This window comes from Equus asinus, chromosome 6 (assembly GCF_041296235.1).
Source record: "Equus asinus isolate D_3611 breed Donkey chromosome 6, EquAss-T2T_v2, whole genome shotgun sequence".
NCBI classification, from domain to species: domain Eukaryota; kingdom Metazoa; phylum Chordata; class Mammalia; order Perissodactyla; family Equidae; genus Equus; species Equus asinus.
In genome coordinates, this window is record NC_091795.1 from 99,714,412 (window position 1) to 99,738,688 (window position 24,277).

At 41.4% G+C, this 24,277-nt stretch overlaps 1 protein-coding gene across 1 annotated transcript; it reads right to left on the reverse strand.

The window, feature by feature from the left end:
* Positions 1-2: 2 nt before the first annotated feature.
* On the reverse strand, positions 3-23,904 carry ALLC (allantoicase). Its single transcript, XM_014866712.3, has 11 exons — positions 23,815-23,904; positions 22,292-22,342; positions 19,735-19,822; positions 18,324-18,449; positions 17,050-17,129; positions 15,785-15,917; positions 7,246-7,401; positions 6,769-6,842; positions 5,665-5,773; positions 1,018-1,142; positions 3-209 (listed from the first exon to the last, which is right to left on the reverse strand). Exons 1-11 carry the CDS (start codon positions 23,902-23,904, stop codon positions 3-5), a joined length of 1,239 nt encoding a protein of 412 aa, XP_014722198.1.
* Positions 23,905-24,277: the final 373 nt, after the last annotated feature.

The window sequence follows — 24,277 nt, forward strand, 5'->3', positions numbered from 1 at the left end:
GATTAAAGGTTCGCCCTGAACCCCGCCTTAACCGAGAACCTCATCATGGGCTTCTCCCTGGGCCGCAGGAGGCAGATGGAGCTGGGGAAGCCCTTGAGGCGGAGGCGGCTCACGCCCCCGTCCGGAGAGATGGTGAACCGCACGTGAGTGATGACGTCCTGGAGCTCCAGGGTCAGGCTGTCAAACAAGTGACTTTTGTTTGGAGATAGCTGAAAGAGAGGCAGACATAGAGGTCCCTGTAATGACGCACCAACATGCCTGATTCTTTCTTTTTCATATCAGTTTGTCCTCTAAGTTAACTATTAAAAACAACAAACATCAAGGGGATCTGAGCGTTCACGTCAGCATTATCTGGGCATCCTTTCTCTACCAGCAGATCTCTAGTGGGGTTGCACTGGGTGAGTCAGCCCATCTGGACCACGGACAGTGCTGTACGTCACCATGATGGCCGTCACCCATCATTGCGTGGGAGCAGTCCCACCCCACCCTCTGACCTGCAAATGACTTTCCTCCTACTTGATAAAAGAAAACGCTTCTGGACTATCTCAGTGTCCATCTGAGTAGACACACCATTATAGCTTTAAATGTGCTAGAGAGACCCCATATATGATAGTGGTCCCATAAGATTAGTACCATACGGCCTAGATATGTAGTAGGCTGGACCATTTAGGTTAGTGTAAGTGCACTCTATGAAGTTGGCACAACGATGAAATCACCAAACGATGCATTTCTCAGAGCGCTTCCTTGTTGTTAAGCAATGCAGGACTGTTTCTGCCTTTTGCACATGATGGTTTAAAATAAAATTTGATTGTTAGAAATGCAAAAGTATGAAAAAATAGAGCCTATCTTTTTATTATATAAATGCACAGATATGATTTTTAAGTTAAACTGAGCAGTTTAACTTAAACTAGTTACACTGAGCAGAAGGTCTGGAGGTGTATCACAACCCTGGGAAGCGAAGCTGAGTGAAGTGACCCAGGTCGGGGGCCGGCCTGGCGGATGCTCCGCCACGCTCACCTTTGTGACTGGAAGCAGTGGCTTCCACTTGTGGCCTGGAAGATCCCACTTTTGCCTGATCATGTCTTCTTCCTCCAGAGTCGTCAGGATACACCCATCCAGCTTACAGCTGTCAGGATAATTGCCTATTAGAACAAAATAAAGAGTGACTCTCTCCCTCCCTTTGCACTCAGCACAGTTTGGTTTATAGGATGTCAGACTTTTTTTTTAATTGCAGTATCATTGGATTATAACATTGCATAGTTTTCAGATGTACATAGTAATATATTTCGAATTCTATGTAGATTACATCATGTTCACCACCCAAAAACTAATTATAGTCCATCACCACACATGTGAACCTAATCACCCCTTTCGCCCTCTCCCCTCCTCCCTTCCCCAACGGTAACCACCAATCCAGTCTCTGTTGCTATGTGTTTGTTTGTCGTTGTTTTTCTCTTCTACTTATGAGTGAGATCACACAGTGTTTGACTTTCTCCCTCTGACCTATTTCACTTAGCATAATACCCTCAACGTCCACCCATGTTGTCACAAATGGCCAGATTTCATCATTTCTTATGGCTGAGTAGTATTCCATTGTGTATATATACCACATCTTCTTTATCCATTCGTCCCTTGATGGGCACCTAGGTTGCTTCCAAGTTTTGGCTATTGTGAATAAGGCTGCAGTGAACATAGGGGTGCATGTATCTTTATGCATTCGTGTTTTCAAGTTCTTTGGATAAATACCCAGCAGTGGAATAGCTGGATCACATGGTAGATCGGTTTTTAATTTTCTGAGGATGCTTCATACTGTTTTCCATAGTGGCTGCACCAGTTTGCATTCCCACCAGCAGTGTACGAGGGTTCCCTTCTCTCCACATCCTCTCCAACACTTGTTGTTTTCTGTCTTGTTAATTATACCCATTCTGACCGGAGTGAGGTGATAGCTCATTGTAGTTTTGATTTGCATTTCCCTGATAGCTAATGATGTTGAGCATCTTTTCATGTGCCTGTTGACCATCCATATATCTTCTTTGGAGAAATCTCTGTTCAGATCTTTTGCCCATCTTTTAATTGGCTCATTGGTTTTTTTGTTGTTGAGATGTTATGAGTTCTTTGTATGTTTTGGATATTAATCCCTTATCTGATACATGGTTTGCAAATATCTTCTCCTAATTGTTAGGTTGTCTTTTCATTTTGTTGGTTTCCTTTGCTGTGCAGAAGCTTTTTAGTTTGATGGATAAAATGGATAAATTCTTAGAAACATAACCTTCCAAAACTGGACCAAGAAGTAGTAGAGAATTTGAATAAACCAATCACCAGTAAGGAGATAGAAATAGCAATCAAAAACCTCCCAAAAAATAAAAGTCCAGGACCAGATGGCTTCCCTGGTGAATTCTACCAAACATTCAAAGAAGACTTAATACCCATCCTTCTCAGACTCTTCCAAAAAATTGACCAGGAGGAGAGGCTTCCTAACTCATTCTACAAAGCCAACATTTTCCTGATACCAAAACCAGGCAAGAAAAAGAAAAAGACACAAAAAAAGAAAATTACAGGCTGATATCACTGGTGAACATCAATGCAAAAATCTTCAACAAAATACTGCCGAACTGAATACAACAATATATTAAAAAGATCATACATCATAATCAAGTGGGTTTCATTCCAGGGATGCAGGGATGGTTCAACATCTGCAAATCAATCAACGCGATACACCACATTAACAAAATGAAGAATAAAAATTACATGATCATCTCAATAGATGCAGAGAAAGAATTTGACAAGATACAGCATCCATTTATGATAAAAACTCTAAATAAAATGAGTATAGAAGGAAAATACTTCAACATAATAAAGCCCATATGTGACAAACCCACAGCTAATATCATTCTCAATGGAGAAAAACTGAAAGCTATCCCTCTAAGAACAGGAACCAGACAAGGATGCCCACTGTCACCACTCTTATTTAACATAATATTGGAAATCCTATCCAGAGCAATCAGGGAAGAAAAAGAAATAAAAGGGATCCAAATTGGAAAAGAAGAAGTGAAACTGTCACTTTTTGCAGACAACATGATTTTATATATAGAAAACCCTAAAGAATCCACTAAAAAAACTTTTAGAAACAATAAATGAATACAGTCAAGTTGCAGGATACAAAATCAACATAGAGAAATCAGTTGCATTTCTATACACTAACAACAAAGTAGCAGAAAGAGAAATTAAGAATACAATCCTATTTATAATTGCAACAAAAAGAATAAAATACCTAGGAATAACCTTAACCAAAGAGGTGAAAGGTCCGTACACCAAAAACTATAAAACATTATTGAAAGAAATCAAAGAAGACACAAAGAAATGAAAAGATATTCCATGCTCTTGGATTGGAAGAATTAACATCGTTAAAATGTCCATACTTCCTAAAGCAATCTACAGATTCAATGCAATCCCTATCAAAGTTCCAACAACGTTTTTCACAGAAATAGAACAAAGAATCCTAAAATTTATATAGAACAACAAAAGACTCTGAATAGCCAAAGGAATCCTGAGGAAAAAGAACAAAGTTGGAGGTATCACACTCCCTGACTTCAAAATATACTACAAAACTATAGTAACCGAAACAGCATGGTACTGGCACAAAAACAGACACACAGATCAATGAAATAGAATCGAGACTCCAGGATGTCAGACTTTTTAAATTGGATCAAACACCCAGCAAAGAACAAATCATTGTTCTTTCTAAGCAAAAGCACAAGTATGACATATGTGAGAGGAGGGACGTGCAGGTTTGTGATGGAGCTGGCTCTGCTCATGAAATAGATGAGTGTTTGTTTTCCAGAGGAATCAGAAAGGGCCCGACGTATGTTAATGGGCTGGCGCATTGGAGTTTGAATGGGTGTCATTTCACTTGGAAAGTTGAATGTATTCGATAAACTTCCTAGATTGCAGATTTGGTTACTCACGTGCTGCTGTGTGGCTCATCCGAAATTATTATGAAGCTGGAAAATATTTTCCTTATGGCATCATATTTTGTAGCATGACAATAAAAAGAAGAAATACTGAGTAAGTTAACCAGTGCTTAGCACCGATCAGATGCACTGTGATCAAAGATTTCTGAGTGTTCTGCAGCTGAAAATGTACGGTCTTGAGTTTCTCTGGACTCCTTGGAATTTCATCGGAATGATGTGCCCTGTGGAGTAGAGCACCTTTGTGGAACGACCTCACGCTTTTTGTGAGGAGAACTTCTACCGTGGTTCCCCAAGACTTTAAGATCAACAGAGGAGGCATGGCTGACCACAAACCCTAACAGAAGAGGATTCTGATTGCTCTCAGGCCCACTGTGGCTTGTCTCTTAAAACAATGGTCTCCAAGTAGACAAGTACACTCCTGGGGTGTGCATGAGAACCCAGAGGATGCAGGAGGAGAACGTTAGGGGGACTGTTTCTATTTCTTTATATGTACACACACATGTATGAATATATGTATTGAGCTTTGCATTTTGGTATTATAAGTGGATACTGGTGTGCTCCCTCATTCCCATGGCTGTCATCATGTTGTAATGGAGATATCCTAAGGGGCTAACAGCAATCTATTCGTGGCACATTTCAGTTTGGGGGTCCCTGGTCACATATATTTACTGGTTGTTACCTGGTTTTAACGAAACTACCCTCACAAAAATAAACAAGTGATTTTAAACTATCCGTGCAGAGAACGCTGGATTAAAGATGCTACTAGAAATGCAAGCATCATGAACAATAAGAAAGGAGCTGCGCTGCCATTTCTCCCAACCCTCAGGATGAGCTCTTCATCAGCCACGTTGAAAAGTGCAAGCAATGACCAGCTAGTCGGATCTAAAACCCAGTCTTCCAAATATAAGTTAAAATTATCAAGACCTCTTGAAATAGTTAATTTATATCCACTACCACTGATGATGAAGCTCTCCTTAAACATACATTGTACCTTGTGTAACAGTTAATAATTGAGTGAAGTCATAATGATTCACAAGATATTTATATATCAGGCATCCAAAATATGACATAAACGGCCACGTTTATTGAGAGACAGCTGAACAATCATCAGACACCCAATCCAATACTTGTCAAAATTTCACCTAACCATTATAAAAGTTTCATATCTTCTCTTGAACTTTCTTAATATAATGACGCATATATACTTCATAAGAAAGTAGATATAGAATATCACGGGTGCTTATCCATTTATTTTTTTACTTTGGAATTTCATGATTTAAAAAATATGTAGATCACTGCCTTCCAAGTCCAGTCCAGAGAAGATACGGTCCCCCGATCAATATGCTCAGGACCCCTCCCTATCAGAAGATGCCCCCCATCCAGTTCTTCTCAGGACCTAACCAGGGAGCATTTCATAGGCTTTTTCCAGATGGGATTCAGAGCCTCTGTAGTAAAGAGCCTTAGGCATCGTAGAATCTCACATGAATTTGTGGTCATCCAGTTCAGCTCTGACGTTTTATAAAGGGGGAGACTCTTTAACAGAGTTAAAGTAACTTGCTCAAATCACATAGCTGGCGAGTGGAAAGCCAGGTCCACAGCCCACTGTCCTGAGTCCCCAGCCCGCCTCAGGACCCCGCTATCTTTATAACCAGCACACTGATCGTCATGCATTTCCTCATGGCTTTACGTCTACCTTTAAAATATTTGGTATCGATTTCAATTTGAGTTATTACTCCAGGATGCGCCAGTCGGAAAACTGCCCATTCACAACCTGGAACAAGGAGAATGCCATTCTCATCATTCTGGAATTCAAAAAAGAGAGAAAAAACGTAAGCCAACTTAGTGTCACTCAAGAAACCAATCCTGAAAACCAGCAGGTGAAAAATGTTGACACGTACTTAAGCTATTTCTCTTATTTCTTACTATAAGAGGTTTCCTCTGACCTGATTTGTAAATTACTTTTTGTGTAAATTGCCTCTTTGGTACCACTTCTTAAATGCCTCATGCCGACTCCTGAGTTGATTGGGTACTTGGCAAATCTTTATAAATTTCTGGTATGATTTTCTATGTCAATTACAAATTCACATAGAATGCTATACACAACAGGATCTTTACCCAGCCCAGCCCATAGGTTCTGTAAGCAGTTTGTTTTGGCCTTTCAAATTAGATGTGTTCTTGGTCAAATCAATATCAACGTATGATCTGCCTCCAAACCTTAGTCTGCCGCAAGGAGCATTTATTCATTTATATCTAGAAGTGATGGGTGACGTGAAAACTATCCCAAAAGGGGTGTTTACGACTAAGTTTTCAATGGGATTTACAGATTCAAAGGTGTTCTGTTTCGTTTTGCTTTCGTTTTGACTTCCTTATCTCAAGTTAGTGGCTGGCCACATGAAGCAGCCGAGCCGTCTCTGGAGTCCCGGATCTGTCACAGGTGTCCAGGGATGCACAGGTATAAGAAATGATTAAACTGGTGTTTTTTCTCCAGATTGACCAACAAATTTATTTGTGGGTTTTATATCTTGACATTGTAGGTCTGTTTCTTTATGAAGGAAGCAGAGGGGAGCCCCAGCAGTGCATTCGAGGAGCTGGCAATAACCAGCGTGCTTGGGCTGCTGGGTCTCTGCCCTGATAGCAGAGTGGGGCAGTAGGAAATTTGGAAAACGTGGAAAAGTAATGAGCTTTTAGAACAATGCTTAAGAGGCTTCTAAAATAAGAGTTTCCTTGATGTAAAATGAAAAAAATAAAAAAACATTTCTTAAAGAACTTTAAACTATGGTTGTTTTTAAAATCTTACCTCCAATATCGGTGGCCTGTCCAGCCTTCTTGCCGTTTCCCATCCATCTGCCATAGACTTCGCCGGGCCAACGCCTTCCGAAAAGAACATCATTTCACAGGGTATCACAGGATGTTATTGTAAGTGTGAGAATGAATGCATTAGTGTAATTAAATCACAGATCCCACGCACCTGAACATTGCTACATAAACTATTTTCACTAAAGTTAATGTCTCAGTAAATTCACATACAACCATAGGGTTAGTAAATTTTACTTCTCCTTTTATGGCAACTGCTTAAGCCAAAATTAGGAAGGAAAATTGATATCGATTTACTTCATGTCATAAAGGCACCAAATCCAATATATGGAAAATTATTCTCAGCCACTCCCATGCTGCGGATGGCCCCTTCGTCTTAAATCACTCATACCGTATTGGGTGTTTAATTCTGGTGCCCAGACATTGCAAATAGAAGCCGGCTCCTAGAACATTGTCTCACCTATCATATTGTTTGGATGCCCAAAATGTGTGTTGCTAAATCCTACACAGACACCTCCATAAGCAATGGTCACTAGGTCTGATGGTTCTTTGGAGTCACTCGCAGTCCAGTCTTTTTGTCCAGTACCATATACCCTAAGACGTGCAATTCCACCATCTGAAAAGGAAAGATGCCTGAGTCATTTCTTACTTGGAGAGTGACTGTGTGTAGATCATAAACTACAAAGCCCTCCACATCTGCCAGCTTTGTTTCTCAAATACACCAAGCCCACCGCCCCAGGGCCTTTGCACTTGACATTCCCTTGTCCCGGAACAACTTTTCCAGCTCTCCAAAAGACTGCTTGTTGTGCTTAGATCTCAACTGAAGCGTCATGGCCTCAGAAAGGCCTTCCTCTCACTCTATAATGTTACCTCCTTCCTGCCCGCCTGGCCTGCCACATTCCCCAGCTTAAGTTTTACCACCTCATGAGTCTCTACCCCATAGTTCTAATCAAGCTGAAAGTATCGTTTTTATTGGAGTCCCCGCTGATATAAGTCCCACAAAAAGAAAATATAAAGTCTCTGAAGGCCAGAATAGTCGCCTATTTTATTTGCTTCTATGCCATCTCTCCCTAGAAGAGGCCCTGGCACTCAGTAGGTGCCCACATTCTTTTATCGAATTAATAACTTCAGGAAGGTCAAAGCAACTGGGAAATCCACCTGACAGATAATATTTGGAGCCAGAAATCAGCAATCCTAAATCCCACAGGGACTCCTACCAGAGCCTTGTGTTTTTATTTCTACAATGACACACTGCTTAGCAATGCAATTGAGAATACGAATGGTAATATTCACAAAATCAAACAGCTCCTGTGAACCACAGCAGCCTGAGATCACGTCTGAAGAACAGAAAACGGCCTCCAAGATCATTCCACATTATCTGATTTTAATAAATTTTTTTATGAGTTTGAATATTACTTCCTAGAAGGTTTATTTATATAGAAGCTCAAAATCATTCATCAGACTGTTATACTGAAACCAAGCCCTACATATTTTCACCCAAAAAATTTGGTGAAACTGAGTGATCTGAAAAATTTCAGTAGAAGAGTGGAAGTCTTGATATCACAATAAATAAAACCAGACTGCGTTGGCTCACAACCCTAGAAAATATTCTAGAGGGAGTAATTCAGCAGGTGCTGGAATCTGCGAACCACGACTCTGGTCCATTGACCAGTATGATCTCCATTAATGGGATAAAAGATATTGTCTGTTGAATGTAAAGCTGATTTTATATTTTAAAAGATAAGATTCTTCTTTACAGAGTTAATATCCAGCTTCACTTTTAATCAAAACTATCAAGGAACATCAGAAGTGCCTCTCGATGCTCTGAGGGCCTCTCGTTTAAAGCAACTCCCTTCCCACCTCTTATGTCCCATCCAGTTTGCGTACTGCTTCCTTCCCTTTTACACTTGGATCCCAGGTGGAATCCTCAGGAGCAGAGAAGGATGCCACTGAGACGGGAGGAGAGACCTGCATACAGACAGTGCCCCCTCGCCTTCCATCAGCGGATAAGCCAATTTAAAAAGAACTTTAATGTGAGCAGCGAACCTCAAGACCTGATCCCACAGAGCAGGGCTTCTCTCGTGGCATTTTTCAGAGTCCCCCCCCCCCCCCCCACCGCAACTTCTAACCTCTGTACAAACTGGGTGGAACGTGTGAAGTTGCTATTTTGGTAAATCAAAAATTGCCAAATGGAAATTTCTCAGGGCTTTACCTAAACTCTTCTGTTACAACACATCACTATTTTGCAGTTATTTTCACGTGTCCTTCTTCCCACCGGGGTTGCTCACTTCATAAGGGCAGGGACTCTGTCAATTCAATCTAACAACGAATGGTTGCTGAGCATCTAGTCTGGTCCCCAAGTTGTGCTAGGTACCAGGGGACACAAACAACAACCCAGACACATGAGCCCTGCCTTCATGGGGCTCACATTCTGTTAGCTCTGCCCCTCTCATCATCAGGGGATGACTAGATGGCCAGTGCTCGGTCCCCAGCTCAAGGTAGCTACACTGTAAGCGTTTGCTGAATTAACAAATGGAAAAAGGCCTAAATCTCTCTTGTTGGCTTTGCCCTTTCAGTTGCTTCCACTGGTTTTAGAACACATGGTTTCAACGAGCAATCAATAACATGTTCAGATCTTTACACATTGCTGTCTTAATTTAAAGCATGATAACTAGAAATACATTGCATCTGAAATGAAAGTCAAGAGCTCCGCTTCTGTCATAAGAGCATGAGGAGCTCTGCTGACTGAGTCCACAGTGAAACTGGTGAAAAACAGGAAAAACTCAACCACTTCCAGATCTCTGGAAATAGTCATGAGGGCAAGTGAAGCAACATTTATTCAAGAGAATCTACTGAAACTGGGTAAGAACCGTGAGAATCTGTGGTGTCTGAGCCAGGTCAGCACCTTCACTCCCTCCTCCCACTTAGTGAGGTGGGGACTCCACTCCAGACAGGGACAGCCAAGAACGCAGGGCTGCCCTCCCCCAGCTCCCAGTTGGGGGCTTTCCTCCTGGGAAGAGCAGGACATGGCCGTTTCTCACTCTGCCCCACCTGCCTGTTGTTGAGGCTAAGTCCCAGGTAAGTGTGGTGGAGAAGAGGGGCCTCCTTTCTTCAACCCAGGCCCCACTCAAAGGACAGGGGCTCTACCTTGGGCACAGCCCTGCTGAGATGCTGGGGCCGTGATCACCATGTCTCAGTTCATAAGGCAGAGGCTCCACGCTGAGAGAGGCAAGCCAAGGAGACCTGAGGCTACCGCCTCCCCTCCACTGAGCACATAGCTCCTAAAGCAGGGGTGTCACTCAGAGAGAAGTGCGCCATTGTCCCCACCCTGAGCTCCAAAGCCAGGACTCAAGAGATTTTGCCCAGGGGAAGAAGCAAGTCATAGAACAGAGAGCTCCAAGCCTCTTCCCAATGAGCTGACTCCACGTGCAACAGACTATGGAGAAGTTCAAGCCTAAGGGTGCTCTCAAACACAAGGTGGGTTGTGCTCAAAAGCTATGAAGGGGAGACTGGCAGATTCACTAGAGAGAGAAATAAACTATAAGACTGTGGTATAAACCGTAAGCCAGGTAGTTTGCTGGAAAGAACAGGGGAAGAGCTCCAAGAAGCCCTTCTGGGATCAGAACAAATCTCAATTGCTGACCTCAAAAACTATCACCTCAGAGGAACTCAAATTTAATTGGATTGGTATGTGGAGCAATTTATGCCCAGGACGCTGTTAGAAAAATAGAGCCATCAGATGGCAGTTAGTGGAGCTACTTGTGGATATGGTTAGAGAAAGAGATAGTCAACGAGAGCTCTGCCAAAATTGTCGCCTCAGGATCACCATGGGCACATCCAAGCCTGCGCCTCCCTAAGCAGCAACCTGAGAAGCCTCACACTGTGAGAGTGAAATTGCCTTCACTAAAACAACGCAGCCAGGAGCTGGACATGAAAAAACAGAGCACCTGCAAAGACAATTATGTAATTATTATGAGACAGTATAAAGGCATATTTTGTCTCCCTTCTTCTCTGAAGTGACTTAAAAAGCAATAGTATAAAATCTTATGTATGTAGTGCATTTTGGGGCTTATAATATAAAGAAAAGTAATTTATGTGTAACATATTTGCCAGAAACAGCACAGAGGAAGTTATTGGGAGCTGCGCTGGGCTAAGGAAATAACTACGTATGGTAACTCAAATTCTCAGGAATAAATGAAGAAAATCAGAAATGATAAGTGGAAAGTTTAATATAATAAACCTTAAATAAATATAAGTATATACTCACTCTTTCTTCTCTCAGCTTCTTTAAAAGACATAAAATTATATAAATAATTATAAAAATGTATTATTGAGTTTGTAACATTCATAGATGTACTTTGTATAACAATAATGCCACTAAAAGGGGGAAAGGGAAATAGAGCTATGTAAGAGTAATGCTTCTGAAAGGAAATAACAATAAAATAATGAAAAAATCATTAAAGAAATTAAAGTCCTACTTACAAAATATTCAATTACTCAAAAGAGAAGTAAGGGGGAAAAGAGGAACAAAAAGACAAGACATATGGAAAACAAAAAGTAAAATGGTATATGTAAATCCAACTGAGTAAATAACAATTATGAATGCATTAAACAGTCAAAAGCCAGAAATAGTCCAACTAGACGAAAAATAGTATGGAAAAAATTCTATCATGCAAACAGCAAACACAAACAAGCTGGAGTGGCTTTACTAATAACAGACAAATAGACTTTAAAACAAAAAGTTTACTAGAGATGAAGAGGGACACTTTATAATGATAAAAGGATCAATCCATCAGGAAGATATAATAATTGTAAACAAATATGAACCTAATAACATAGAACCAAAATACATAAAGGAAAAACTGACAGAAATGAAAGGAGAAATAGATAACTCAACAATAATAGTTGGAGACTTCAATACTCCACTTCCAGTAACGGATAGAACAACTAGACAAAAGATCAATGAGGAAAGAGAAGCCTTGAACAACACTGTACGCTGACTATACCTAGTTGGCTTGTAGAACACTCCACCCAACGACAGCAGAATATACATTCTTCTCAAGTGCACATGGAACATTCCACAGGATTGGCCTTAGATGAGGTAATAAAACAAATGGATTGAAAGAATATAAAGCATGTTCTCTAATCACAATGGAATGAAATTAGAAATCAATGAGAAAGAAATTTGAGGAAACTCATCAATACATGAAAATTAAACAACACATTCTAAATAACCATTGGGTCAAAGAAGAAATCAAAAAGTAAAATAGAAAAAACTTTGAGATGAATGAAAATACACACACAACATACCAAAAATTCTGGTGTGCAGTAAGCAGTGCTTAAAGGGAAATTTATAGCTGTAAATGCCACATTAAAAAATAAGAACCTCTACCTTAGGACACTAGAAAAAAAGAGCAAACTAACCCTAAAGCAAGTAGAGGCAAGGAAATAATAAAGATTAGAGTGGAATTAACGAAAGAGAGAATATCAATGCAACTGAAAGCTGGTTCTTTGAGGAGATTAACAAAATTAACAAACCTTTAGGTAGATTGACCAAGAAAAAAAGAGAGAAGATTCAAATTATTAAAATCATAAATGTAAGAGAGGGTATTCCTGCTGACCTTACAGAAATAAAAAGGATTACAAAAGAACAATTATATTCCAATAAATTAGATAGATGAAATGGACAAATTCCAGGAAGACACAAACTACTGAAACTGACCCCAGAAGAAATAGACAATCTGAATAGACCTATATCAAGTAAACAGATTGAGTTAGTAAACAAAAAAATTTAAATATCAATTCTTCACAAACTCTTCCAAAAATAGAACAGGAGGGAACACTTCCCAACACGTTCCATGAGGCCAGTATTACCCTGATACAAAAACTAGACAAGGATATCACAAGAAAAGAAAACTATAGGCAAATATCTCTTATGAATATGGACACAAAAATCCTCAACAAAACACTAGCAAACCAAATCCAGTAACATATTTTAAAAAATTATACACCATGACTAAGTGGGATTTATCCCAGGAATGCAAGTTTAACATCTGAAGATCAATTACTGTAATACACTGTACCAATAGAATGAAAGACATTTTATTAAAACACATAATCACCTCAGAGAAAGCAAAAGTATTTAACAAAATCCAATACCCTTTCATGATAAACACACTCAACAAATTAGGAATAGAAGGGAAATTTCATAACCTGATAAAGGGCATCTATGAAATCCACAGCTAAAGTCATACTTAATGGTGAAGGACTGAATGCTTTCCCTTTAAAATCAGGAACACGACAAGGATTCTGCTCTTGCTACTTCTATGCAACGATGCACTGGATATTCTAGCCAGGGCAATTAGGATAGATATGTAGATAGATAGATAGATAGATAGATAGATAGATAGATAGATAGACAGACAGATAGGTAGGCAGATAGATAGACGGCATCCAGATTGGAAGGGAAGAAGAAAAACTGTACTATCTCTATTCACAGATAATATGATCTTGTATTTGGAAATCCTAAGAATTCCACTAAAAATCCATTAGTACTAATAAACAAGTTCAGCAAAGCTGTAGGATGCAAGATTAATATTCAAAAATCGATTATAGGGGGCTGGCCCCACGGCTGAGTGGTTAAGTTGGTGTGTTCCACTTCAGCAGCCCAGGGTTTTGCCGGTTTGGATCCTGGGTGTGGACATGGTACCACTCATCAGGCCATGCTGAGGCAGTGTCCCACATAGCACAACCAGAGGCACTCACAACTAGAATCCACAGCTATGTACTGTGGGGCTTTGGGGAGAAGAATAAAAAAAAAAAAGAAGATTGGCAACAGTTGTTAGCTCAGGTGCCAATCTTTAAAAAAAAAATTATTGTATTTCTATGCCCTTATAATGAGCAGCCCAAAAATGAAATTAAGAAAATTCCATTTACAATAGTATCAAAAAGAATAAAAGATATAGGAATTAATTTAACAAAAGAAGCGCAAAATGTATACTCTAAAAACTATAAAATATTGTGGAAAGAAACTAAAGGAGGTTTAAATAAGTGGGAAAACATCCCATGTTCATGGATTGGAAGACAATATGTTAAGATGGCAATACTCCCCAAATTTATCTAAAGATGTAATGCAATCTGTATCAGAATCCCAGCTGGCTTTTCTGTAATTTACAAGCTGATTCTAAAATATAAAACTACATATGGAGTTGTAAAAGACTCCAAATAACCACAGCAATCTTGAAAAAGAACAAATTTGAAAGGCTCGCACTTTCTGATTTCAAAACTTACTACAAAGTAACACTAATCAAGACAGTATGGGGGTGTCAAAAGGATAGATACATAGACCTGAGATGCCAGAAATAAACCCATGTGTCTGTGGGTCAACTAATTTTTGCCAAGTGTTTCAAAGCCAAAATTCAATCGGGAAAGAAGAGTCTTTTCAACAAATGGTTCTTGGACAACTGATATCTACACGCAAAAGGATGAAATTGAGTCCTAACTCACACCATATACAAAAATTGATCAAAAGAGCTAAACCTAAGAGCTAAAATGATAAAATTCTTGGAATAAAAGATAGGGGTAATAATTCTTCATGACCTCAGATTGGCAATGATTTCCTAGATATGACTACAAAATACAAGCAACCAAAGAAAAAAACACATAGTTGAACTTCATCAAAATTAAGAACCATCGTGCTTCAAAAGAAGTGAAAGGACATCCCACAGAATGGTAGAAAATATTCGTAAATCATACATCTGATAAAGGATTTTTATTCAGAATATATAAAGAATTCTTACAACTCAATAATAAAAGACAAAAGCCCATTTAAGAGTGAGTGAAAGATCTGAATAGACAGTTTTTCAAAGAAAATATACAAATGGCCAAGTAAGCAACTGAAAAAATGCCCATCATCATTAGTCATCAGGGAAATGCAAATCAAAACCACACGGAGATGCCACTTCACATCCTCTAGGATAGCTATAATCAAACAGTCAGATAATAACAATTGTTGGAGAGGCTGTGAAGAAAGCCAAAGCCTCATACACTGCTATGGGAATGTAAAATGATGAGCCATTTTGGAAAACAGTCTGATAGTTCCTCAAACAATTGAAAACACAGTTATCATATGACCCAGCAATTCCAATCCTAGATATATACCCAAATGAAAACATATGTCCACACAAAAACTTGTATAGGAATGTATACAAGCAGCATTATTCATAAGTAGGCAACAGGTGGAAACAACCCAAATGTCTATGAATTCACGAATGGATAACAGTGTAGTCTATCCATACAATGGAATATTATTCAGCCATAAAAAGGAATAAAGTACTGACACATGCTACAACACGGATGAGCCTTGAAAAAATTATGCTTAGTGAAAAAGCCAGTCACAATAGACCATTTGTATAAAATGTCCACAACAGTCAAATCTATAGAGACAGAAAGTAGACTAGTGATTGCTTATGGCTGGGGAAGATGAGGGTTGATAGCTAAAGGGCATAGGATTTCTTTTTGAGGTGACAAAAATGTTCTAAAATTGACTGTGGTGACAGTTTCATGTATACTATATACTTACATAAAATTTAAACCATATGCTTACATATACTATAAAACATTGAATCGTACACTTCAAATGGGTAAATTGCATATTATGTGAATTGCTTTACAATAAAGCTGTTAAATAAAATCGTCATTTTTACATACCACTTCAACTGCTAATATATCTGTGAAATAGAAACTGTTAGGAGCTATCTAACCTGATACAGCTTAGTTCCATCACATCCTAATTTACTTGACAGTTTTCTGATAACTACCTATGGATGGGTGAGTTAAAACAAGAATTTCCTAGAGCACAAAAAGGGCAAATTATAATGCTAAAATGCTAGAGAGGTCGGTGACCAAGAAGGAAAGAGTGACTTCATTTGGCATTTTTAAACATGCCAACCTTAAGAACAGAAACGATAGAAGTGGAGATGGGTCCACGTCATATTTACCTGGGAAAATGTTGAGTCTTATGTGAGTCCATCTTTGCTGGGAATTGACAGGAAAATAATTGTGGCTGGAAGCAGGCCTTCCTGGTTTAAGCTCTGTCATGGGAACCAAGTAATCCCAATCGTCGGACTTTAACTGGCAATAAATACAAAAATGTTAGCAACGGCTCTAGGGAACAATAAATTCTCTCATCCTAGTGCCTGTGTGGGGTTCACAGGGTAGAGATACTTCAGAATAAAAATTAATGATGAATGCCTAATGGACCACTTTAATAAAAATACTAACAAAGATCAAGTCCCAGGTTTCATAATAAACATATTAAAGCTCTGTACTTTTTCACCCTGATCAAAATAGCCACTGGGTGATGGTGGCAGTGTGTGGGTGGGGAGGGCTGGGAATGAAGGAGAAGCTCTGAGATCCCTCCAAATGCCTTCACCTTGAGGATTCTTAGAAAGAACAAAATTGAGTGGTGATGTGCACATTCAAATAAAAACTAGGGATAGTCCCGTGGACCGTGAGATCTCAGGTAAATTTGTTGGCCTGAACCTTGCAACAATTTTCTCTAGATCAGTGCTTCTCAAACTGAAGGACCTGTTTGTGATTGTTATTTATTTCCCAGTCTGTTATAGATCAACACATTTGTAAAACACAATATAAATTAATTACTACACAAACTTAATAAAACAAGAATGTACCAAAACACAAGCCCAAATTATTTCTTTTGTTAAATTCATCAGGCATAAAATTACTTTGTTAAATTGCTGTAAGTATTCAAACTCTGAGCCAGCCCCATGGCCTAGTGGTTAAGTTCAGCACATTCTGCTTTGGTGGCCTGAGTTCAGTTCCCCGGGTGTGGACCTACACCACTAGCTGGCAGCCATGCTGTGGTGGAGACCCACATACAAAATAGAGAAAGATGGCACAGGGTGAGTCTTCCTTAACGGAAAAGTAAAGTATTTAAACTCTTACCATTAATTTCTGTATTTATTTCATCAGAGGCCTGCAGCAATTTGCAGGTGGGTCCCAGTAAGCACACAGCCCTGTGAGAAGCCCTACCCTAGATCTCGCAAGGCCACGGAGTTCCCTTGTACAGGAGTTGCATGAACCACTCATGGAACGTCTGCAAGGTCATACTGGGCAAGGAAATGAGGAGAGGTGTGCCAGGGCTGGGTGTCCCGAAGAACCCCCTTGCATGACCAGGCGTGCAAAGAAGTTTCCTTGCTGTCGTAACAATCCAGACAAGACAAAGTTGTTTTTGGAGGCCTACCTCAGCAATAGCTTCAAACTCCTCAGGGCTGGCTGCAGCTCCCATCCTGATTCCTCTTGCTGGGATTTCTGGTTGTTTATCTGAAGTTAGAGTGACCATTTAGGGTTACAGTTTGGGTTCAAAAATCAAAGACAACACGCTCCCTTAGTGGGTTGTATGGTTATTTTCATTTTTCCAAATAACACTAAAGATATCATTTCTTACATCAAAGTAGCAGATGATCAAAGTAATAGACACGCTCATTGAAGTTCCTCAATCTTTAAAATATGGTAATTTCAAAAAGTAGTGCAATACATTTGATAGTACATTTGCTTGTCAAAATAGTAAATACCTTTTTCAAGTTAGATCAAACTTCAACAAATTCAACACATGACTAGAGTTTCAAAAGTCAGATTAGTAAAGGTTCAGGACATTGCAAGGTCAATTCCAAAGAAACTACTTTCCCCAATGGCAACCTTAGAACTGAAACTGGGGTGACTGACGGGCTTGCTGAAGGAGTCTCACCAGCTTGTCGTTAGTTATTTCCTGCTTGTAAAGTAACATCTCCCCCATTACCATTTAACTTTTCAGGTACCCAGCTGTCTCCCAGGAGCAGGCTCCATTCATATCCACAGAGCCTCATGCAGTACTGTGCACATAGCACTTTCAGTATAAATTCACCAACCGGCATGATTTATCTTCCCTAAGTACATGCATACACACACACAATGATACATATTTCTAAAAAATTAATTCTGGGACCAACGTCAGATAATGACAATTAAAGGAATAAAAACACGGGCCTAACTTACAGAGCCCGTATGATTCACATGGGCCAGCATTCCAAAATGAAGAAGGGAAGCCCTTCTGAAACCCTGTAGTTGCTGCATCAAACGCACGCTGGGAGAGCTGGACACAGAGCTGTTGCCACTGGCCCCACAGCTGGCTCAGACGTGGCCCTACATGGTCTGGAGCAGCCAGGCAGCCCTCCCCCTGCCACCCTCCCAGGCAACCTGTTCACCAACTCTCACGAGGACAGGAGGGTGTGCCTCTGGGTGAGGCCTGAGGAGTGTGGGAATAATGAAATCTAAACTGGGCCAAAGAACACTGTTAAGTTAAAAATCAAAAATCACAGAGCACTCTACTGGGAACAGAGTGCTAAGCTCCATGGCAGTAGAGTGGCCTTGACGAGCTGCTGAGCCCATCTGGGTGGAAAGTGTACAGTCAGGGACTGGGCCCAATGAACCTCACAACCCCACAGTGCTCGATCTGGGGGCCCGTGGTTCCCGAGGCACCTTCTTCGAAGCACGCTGCTTGAATTGACATTTGAGGAGCGTAATCTCCCGTGAAGTAAGAAATGTCCACGTCGAAGCCCCGGATAATTCCTTGCACTCCCAGCCTGATGATGCACCAGTCGTGACCTATGAGATGTAAACAAGAGCATCCTCAGTAGCTTTAACTCAGCAGAGGAAGCGTGTGATTGAGGAGAGCCCAAACGGAAATACACAACGGGAACACCCTCCTCCCAACATGGAGAAGCATGTCTGCGTTAATTCCCAGCTGTGACTTGAAGATCGCTCACAATGTGGCCACATGTGCCCACCATTCCCCACACAAATCCTCAATTCTAGTCAGACCAGAACATGTACAGGGCTTAGATGGAGGGACAGGCAATTCTGATTCCAAACTGATCCTTTCCTATGTGTGTCTTTAGCAAATGGTTTGGCCTCTCTGAGCCTCATTTCTTCAGCTGCAAATCAGAGACGAGATTAGCTTCCAAAAAGTTTGAGTGTGACTGTGTGGTGTAGAGAACGCATAGCCCAGCTCAGCAGGTGTTCAGTGTAGAGCTGGGTCTCCCAGAAACACCCAGCTCACTGTCATCTCGGGCCTCAGGGATTTCCTACGGTGCCCCCACCCAGAACACTTTCCACGGCATCTGCCGGAGTCCAAGAACTCTTAAAGTCAGTATGTCACTTGTAGTTCTTGGTTACTTCCAGTCAGATATAGACCCACCTTAAAATGTCCAGATTTTTAGACTCTAATATTGTTTGGAGTACCATAGAAATATAGAAAATTAGAAATATCTATGTAATACTTGAGACAATAGCAAAAAAATCCAATTATTAGCCTAATGCTGGATTAGTTTGCTTTTACAGGCATTTCTTCAACTTTAAAAGGTCTATTTTGATTGAAAATGATGAGAAGCAATGAATAACAGTAACATCTTAAGGTAACATAAAAGATAGCATGTGCAATGGCGTGGGACAGATCTTGCTTCAATTACCAGCTTATCTTGCCATTTATGTGACCTTGGCTAAGTTAGTGAGCCTATTTCCATAGCACTTAAATGGGGACAAGAACACCTCCTTCAGAGAGTTGTGGTGAAGACTAAATATAAGTGGATTTACCAAGTAATGTTCACCACATTGCTCAGTGACTATCTGTTCTTCCCCTTCATTCACAGCCCTCATAATATTTTCATTTCCCTAACAAAGTGCTTGCCCTTTGCCTGGCGGTGCACAGATGACCAGGTCTCCAGCTACCCCTTCCTGAATTCTCAGAGCCTGATGTTCAGAAGGGACATCCGAGATGATGGAGCATTCCAAGGGCCCATGTTAAAATTGGCCCAAAATGTACACTGGCTTTCCAACAGCCCCTGTTTCTAAACTTTGCAGTATCAAGTGAACAGAATCATCATCTTATTACCTGGAATCCTTTTCCTTCTGGTCTCCCATCCATCCATCCATTTCCCAAACTCGGTATATTCATGTTCTTTAAAGCTTGGGCTGTCACTCTAAAGCAAACAAGTATAGCAAGTCGATAATTAATATTCATTCGAGAGCCTGGGCTTCCAGCGTATTAACTTTTGCCCCAAAGATACAGAAGGGCTGTGCCAACAAGGCCTCTTGGGAAGCCCATCGTGGGGAGTCCCTGCCCCAATCTTCACCCGACAGATAACCAGTTCCAAATCAGGGGATGCCGCCTTATCATTGTATCGTCTTCAGAGAAAGAAACTCTCCTCTGCAGGCCCCAGAACACAGAAATCAACCCCTGACAGCAACAGGTAAAATCACAATTAATTCCACAGGCCCCGCTAATGGTGCAATTCCCAGCTGCAATCTGGGGGCGCACTGAAAGGCCTTTGGGACAAAATGAGAAGGGAGACTGAGACTTCCCAAGCAACGAGGAACTCAGTCGAAGTCATATGAAGAGTAGGTCAGATGCTTGGGGTCCAGCAGAGCTTTCAAGCTCAGTGCTCCAAGCTGCTCCATGCCCACCTGAGGAAAAGTGGACTCTGAAGTCACCGAAGCCAGTGTGAAGCTCAGCTCAGCCACTTATCGGGCCCTGAGACAAACGGCTTCATTTTTAAGAACAGGATGGTGAAGACGTCTCTCGCAAAATTGCTATGAAGTTGACATAAAACTTGTGAAGGCCCCTTGAATAGTGTAGACTCTAGAAACTGCTCTGGGCTTGGTGGGTGGCCAAGTTTGGGGACATTTTCTCCTTTCACATCAAGTTGGGTGCAAGGAGGATCTAATGTTTCTGCTTAGGAAAAGCTCCCCAGAGCTGCAGAAGAAAAAGATCAAGGCACAGACATGGTGGTGGGGCCTGGGCAGGGTGCCCACGGAGCTGCTGCATGTGGCACATCCAAGGATGCCACACGCCACCATGCGTCATGAAGTGGTTGGTTATCACCCGGCAGCTCAGGGGTCACCCAGACCTCCAAGTACCAGCCTGGATGGAGCCCATGAGCATCCAGGGAGAAAGCACCTTTGCAGAACGTGGAGTACTGGATGAGAATATGCACACAAATTCAAAAATAAAAAGTAGTACTATTTTCTAGATGTGGATATGCATATGGATATATTTATTTTAAATTACACCATGTATTAGAAGAATATGCCAATCTTACAATCATGTTAACTCTATAAAGGGAAGGAGTGGATTGGCATCGAAGTTGCTGGCCAAAGAGGCTTTAGCATTATCTGTAATATTCTTTTTTTCCAGACTTGTAAAAGTGATTTGTAAGCGTGACTATGTATACACATATGTATAATGTATACTCAAGTGTAGGAATGTATGTATACTCAATTATATATATATATATATATATACTCAAGTGTAAAATACAAGAAATAAAGCCCATTCTCTCTCGCACCCATTTCCCAAGCCCAGCTCTTGGCAGACAACCACACTTCCCAGTTTGATGTGCATCTTTTCAGACATGTTTATGCACACACGACATGCACGGACCCCTCGTTGCCAGCGTGTGGAGAGCTGGCTCATTCTTTTTAGTAGCCACATAATATTCCATATCTGAGAGATCCATAGGTTCTTTAGCTAATTTCCTATTGGTGGACATTTCGGTTGGTTTTTTCCCCCTCCAAGCAAAACTAGAATAAATATTTTCTACATATCTTTGCCTACATGTGCAAATAATGTAAATCTGTGGAATAGTTAGGTCTAGGTACATACACATTTAAATCTTTCAAAGATAGAACATATAGTAAAATGGTAAGAGCTTTGACGTTATTAGCTGTGTGACCTAGAACAAGTTAGCCAACACCTCTGTTCCTCATTTTATTAGCATTTTCTTTGAGGAATAAGTTCATATATGCAAGATGCCCTCAGAGGGTCATACTTCAATGTGCTCTGGACCTGGTCAAGTCCTGCCCAGACAGAGCAACGTTGCACCACAGTGTCCAGATGGCCACTGACCACGGTGGAGGACATCAGGTGGGAGACCCTTAGGTGCAGTCACACTCTGTGCATGGGCGCCAACTCTGTGTGTACCTGTGTCCATCTCCACACTCGCAAGAATTCTGACCACACGCAGGTGTGCAAAGCAGCAGGATGCCAGGAGAGCTTCCATTCTTTCCCCTCCTAATATGTTTGTTAGTGTTTTCTCTGTGTTTTTTTTAATAAGCACGTCCTACACTTTTATAATTAGGCAGGTAAAACATTTTCCAAAAAATTCAAGATGTGTACTAGTTTTCTTCCCAACACAGCTTATGAACGCCACGTTAGAAGAGCAATAATATATGAGGATCTCAGTAGTTTTCCTACAAGCAGCATGGTCCCAAATTCCTGTGTCAGGCCCCGACTGTCTCTGCTATGTCTTAGCATGAGTGGAAGCTGATCTCTATGTGTTTCTCCTGTTCTAATATGCTCTTCACTGGTGCACATCACAAATATGCGGGCAGATTTCAATTAACATGGCTGCACCATCTTCTACGCCAGCACGAACGCCAATTCACAATACCTTGATGAGGTTTTCTGCAGGAGCAAAAAAGTCATCTGTCGCAAATAAAATCTAGACAAAGAAAGAAGTAAAGATAAAATAACTATAAATTTAAAACCATTTTATTTCATTCCCTAGTGAAACATTATGAGATGCACTAAAAAGAAAATGGGAAATTGCCAAGGGGAAAAGAAACAATATGCAATTAAGCCACGATGCTTTGAAATGCTTAGATGTCACTGCTGCCTCCCACTTAATCTTTCCTTCCCACCCTTTTTCTTAATCCTCTTCACCATCTGGATGCAAACGTGCCAACTTCTTACACTGGGGAAGGAAATAAACCAACGTCTTCTCAAGAACCGAGGACCTCTTTCACAAACAAAGCAGTGAAAAACGCCACGCGCTGGGTCATCCCTGTGGCTTGGCCGGCTCACTGAACGATGCCCTGCAGGACATTTTCGAGTGGGGAGGGTGCTAGTAATTACCCCAAGGAAACAATGGGAACTGGATTTTCCCTAGGAAAACAGCCTGCTGGTCACCCTGGCTAACCAGGGACCCAGTGACAGCTGCAGTTTGGAGCGTACCGCTCTCTGACTCCTGCTCAGAACCTAAAAGGCGGAGAGGATCTCACTGTTTTGAAGCTGCTGGCTGTTTGGGTGGCCGAGGGTAGGGGCATCGCTGCTGTGTTGGGTTGGCCTGCCCCCTGAGAATTCATCAGGACCTGTCGGAGTCACTCCCCTATCCAGATCCTTCAATGGCTCCTCGGCAGCACCTCTCACAGGGCACTTGGGGCCTTTCCAGGCTCATGCTCCTGACTGCCCCACACACATCTGGTGCGTTCCAGAAACACTAAACCAACTGGAGCAGCATCCCCTGTCTGAAACGCCCCTCACCCCTTCTTTGCCTCGACAGCTCCCTCTCCCGCTTGCAGACTCCTTTCAACATCACTTACCTGGACAATCCTTCCCAACCCTTCCCTACCCGCGGCTGCCCACGGCTGGAGTCGAGGTGCTCTCACAGCACCTGTCCTTGCCTGGATGACAGCTCCGGTGCGGACTGTCTCCCGGCAGAGCGTGAGCTCCTTAAGGGCAGATGTGGGTCTTTTCCTTCTGTATCATACATAGCACCTCTGCACATGACCAGTACCTTAGCACCTTTGCACATTCCTGGTGTCTTAGTGCTTTCTGCACATTGCTGGTACCACAGCACCTGCACATTGTGTTAACAAGTTCTCCAGGTGATTCTCATACTAAAGTTTAAGGAGCACTATCTACAGCGTAAGAAAACACACAGAGGGATAGTGAATTCTTTTCACAGGTGCAAAATGTCTTTCTGTTTTAAACTTAAGGCAATGTTGCCCTTGCTCATAATTACCACCGATTTAAGAAAACTTCTTTGGAAAACTTTTGCAATAATGGGCTTCCTCAGGCAGCCGATCCCTCAGCCCAATTCTCGCCCTTCTGGTTAGGCTCTCGGCAGTAGTGAGTTGGATCCTGAGCACGGGCACGTTAAGTGCTTGTTCCGGTTGGGAGAGACCCACTTACCTGTCCTCCCACGGACTCAGACGCCATGTCGGTCAGCTGAGTGAAGTCCGGAGCCCTGGCCCATTTCCCCTCCTTGGGAGAGTCAACCATGCTTCCTGGCAATGAGAAAGGCAGACTCGGTCAACTTCTGGGTGCAAAGGGTAGCAGAGCATGTGTAAGCGAGTGAGGCCCTCATCCAGGCTCCCAAAACCAAGACTTGGGACATTCAGACAACACCACTGTCAACTGGATATGGCAGGTGCCCTCCCACTCAAGGATCCTCACAGGTTGAATTAAAAGGTGACTTTGCCCAAACACACGGAAATGGGAGGAATTTAGAGCACAGCTTCCTTCTGAAGTATTTAAGAATAAAATGTACACATCCTACTGCCACAAAATGCAAAGTTTCATTATTTAAAGGGGGGAAATATTTTAATTTAGAAAAGAATAATTTGCTTTTAACAGTCTTTGGATCCATTCAAAA

Coding starts and splice junctions, on each gene's coding strand:
- ALLC (XM_014866712.3), bottom strand. CDS start 23,904: ATGGTTGACTCTCCCAAGGAGGGGAAATGGGCCAGGGCTCCGGACTTC. Junction 15,918..17,049: donor AGTTTGAAGCTATTGCTGAG/GTAGGCCTCCAA, acceptor ATTTATTGCCAG/TTAAAGTCCGACGATTGGGA. Junction 1,143..5,664: donor CGATACCAAATATTTTAAAG/GTAGACGTAAAG, acceptor TTGTTCTAATAG/GCAATTATCCTGACAGCTGT.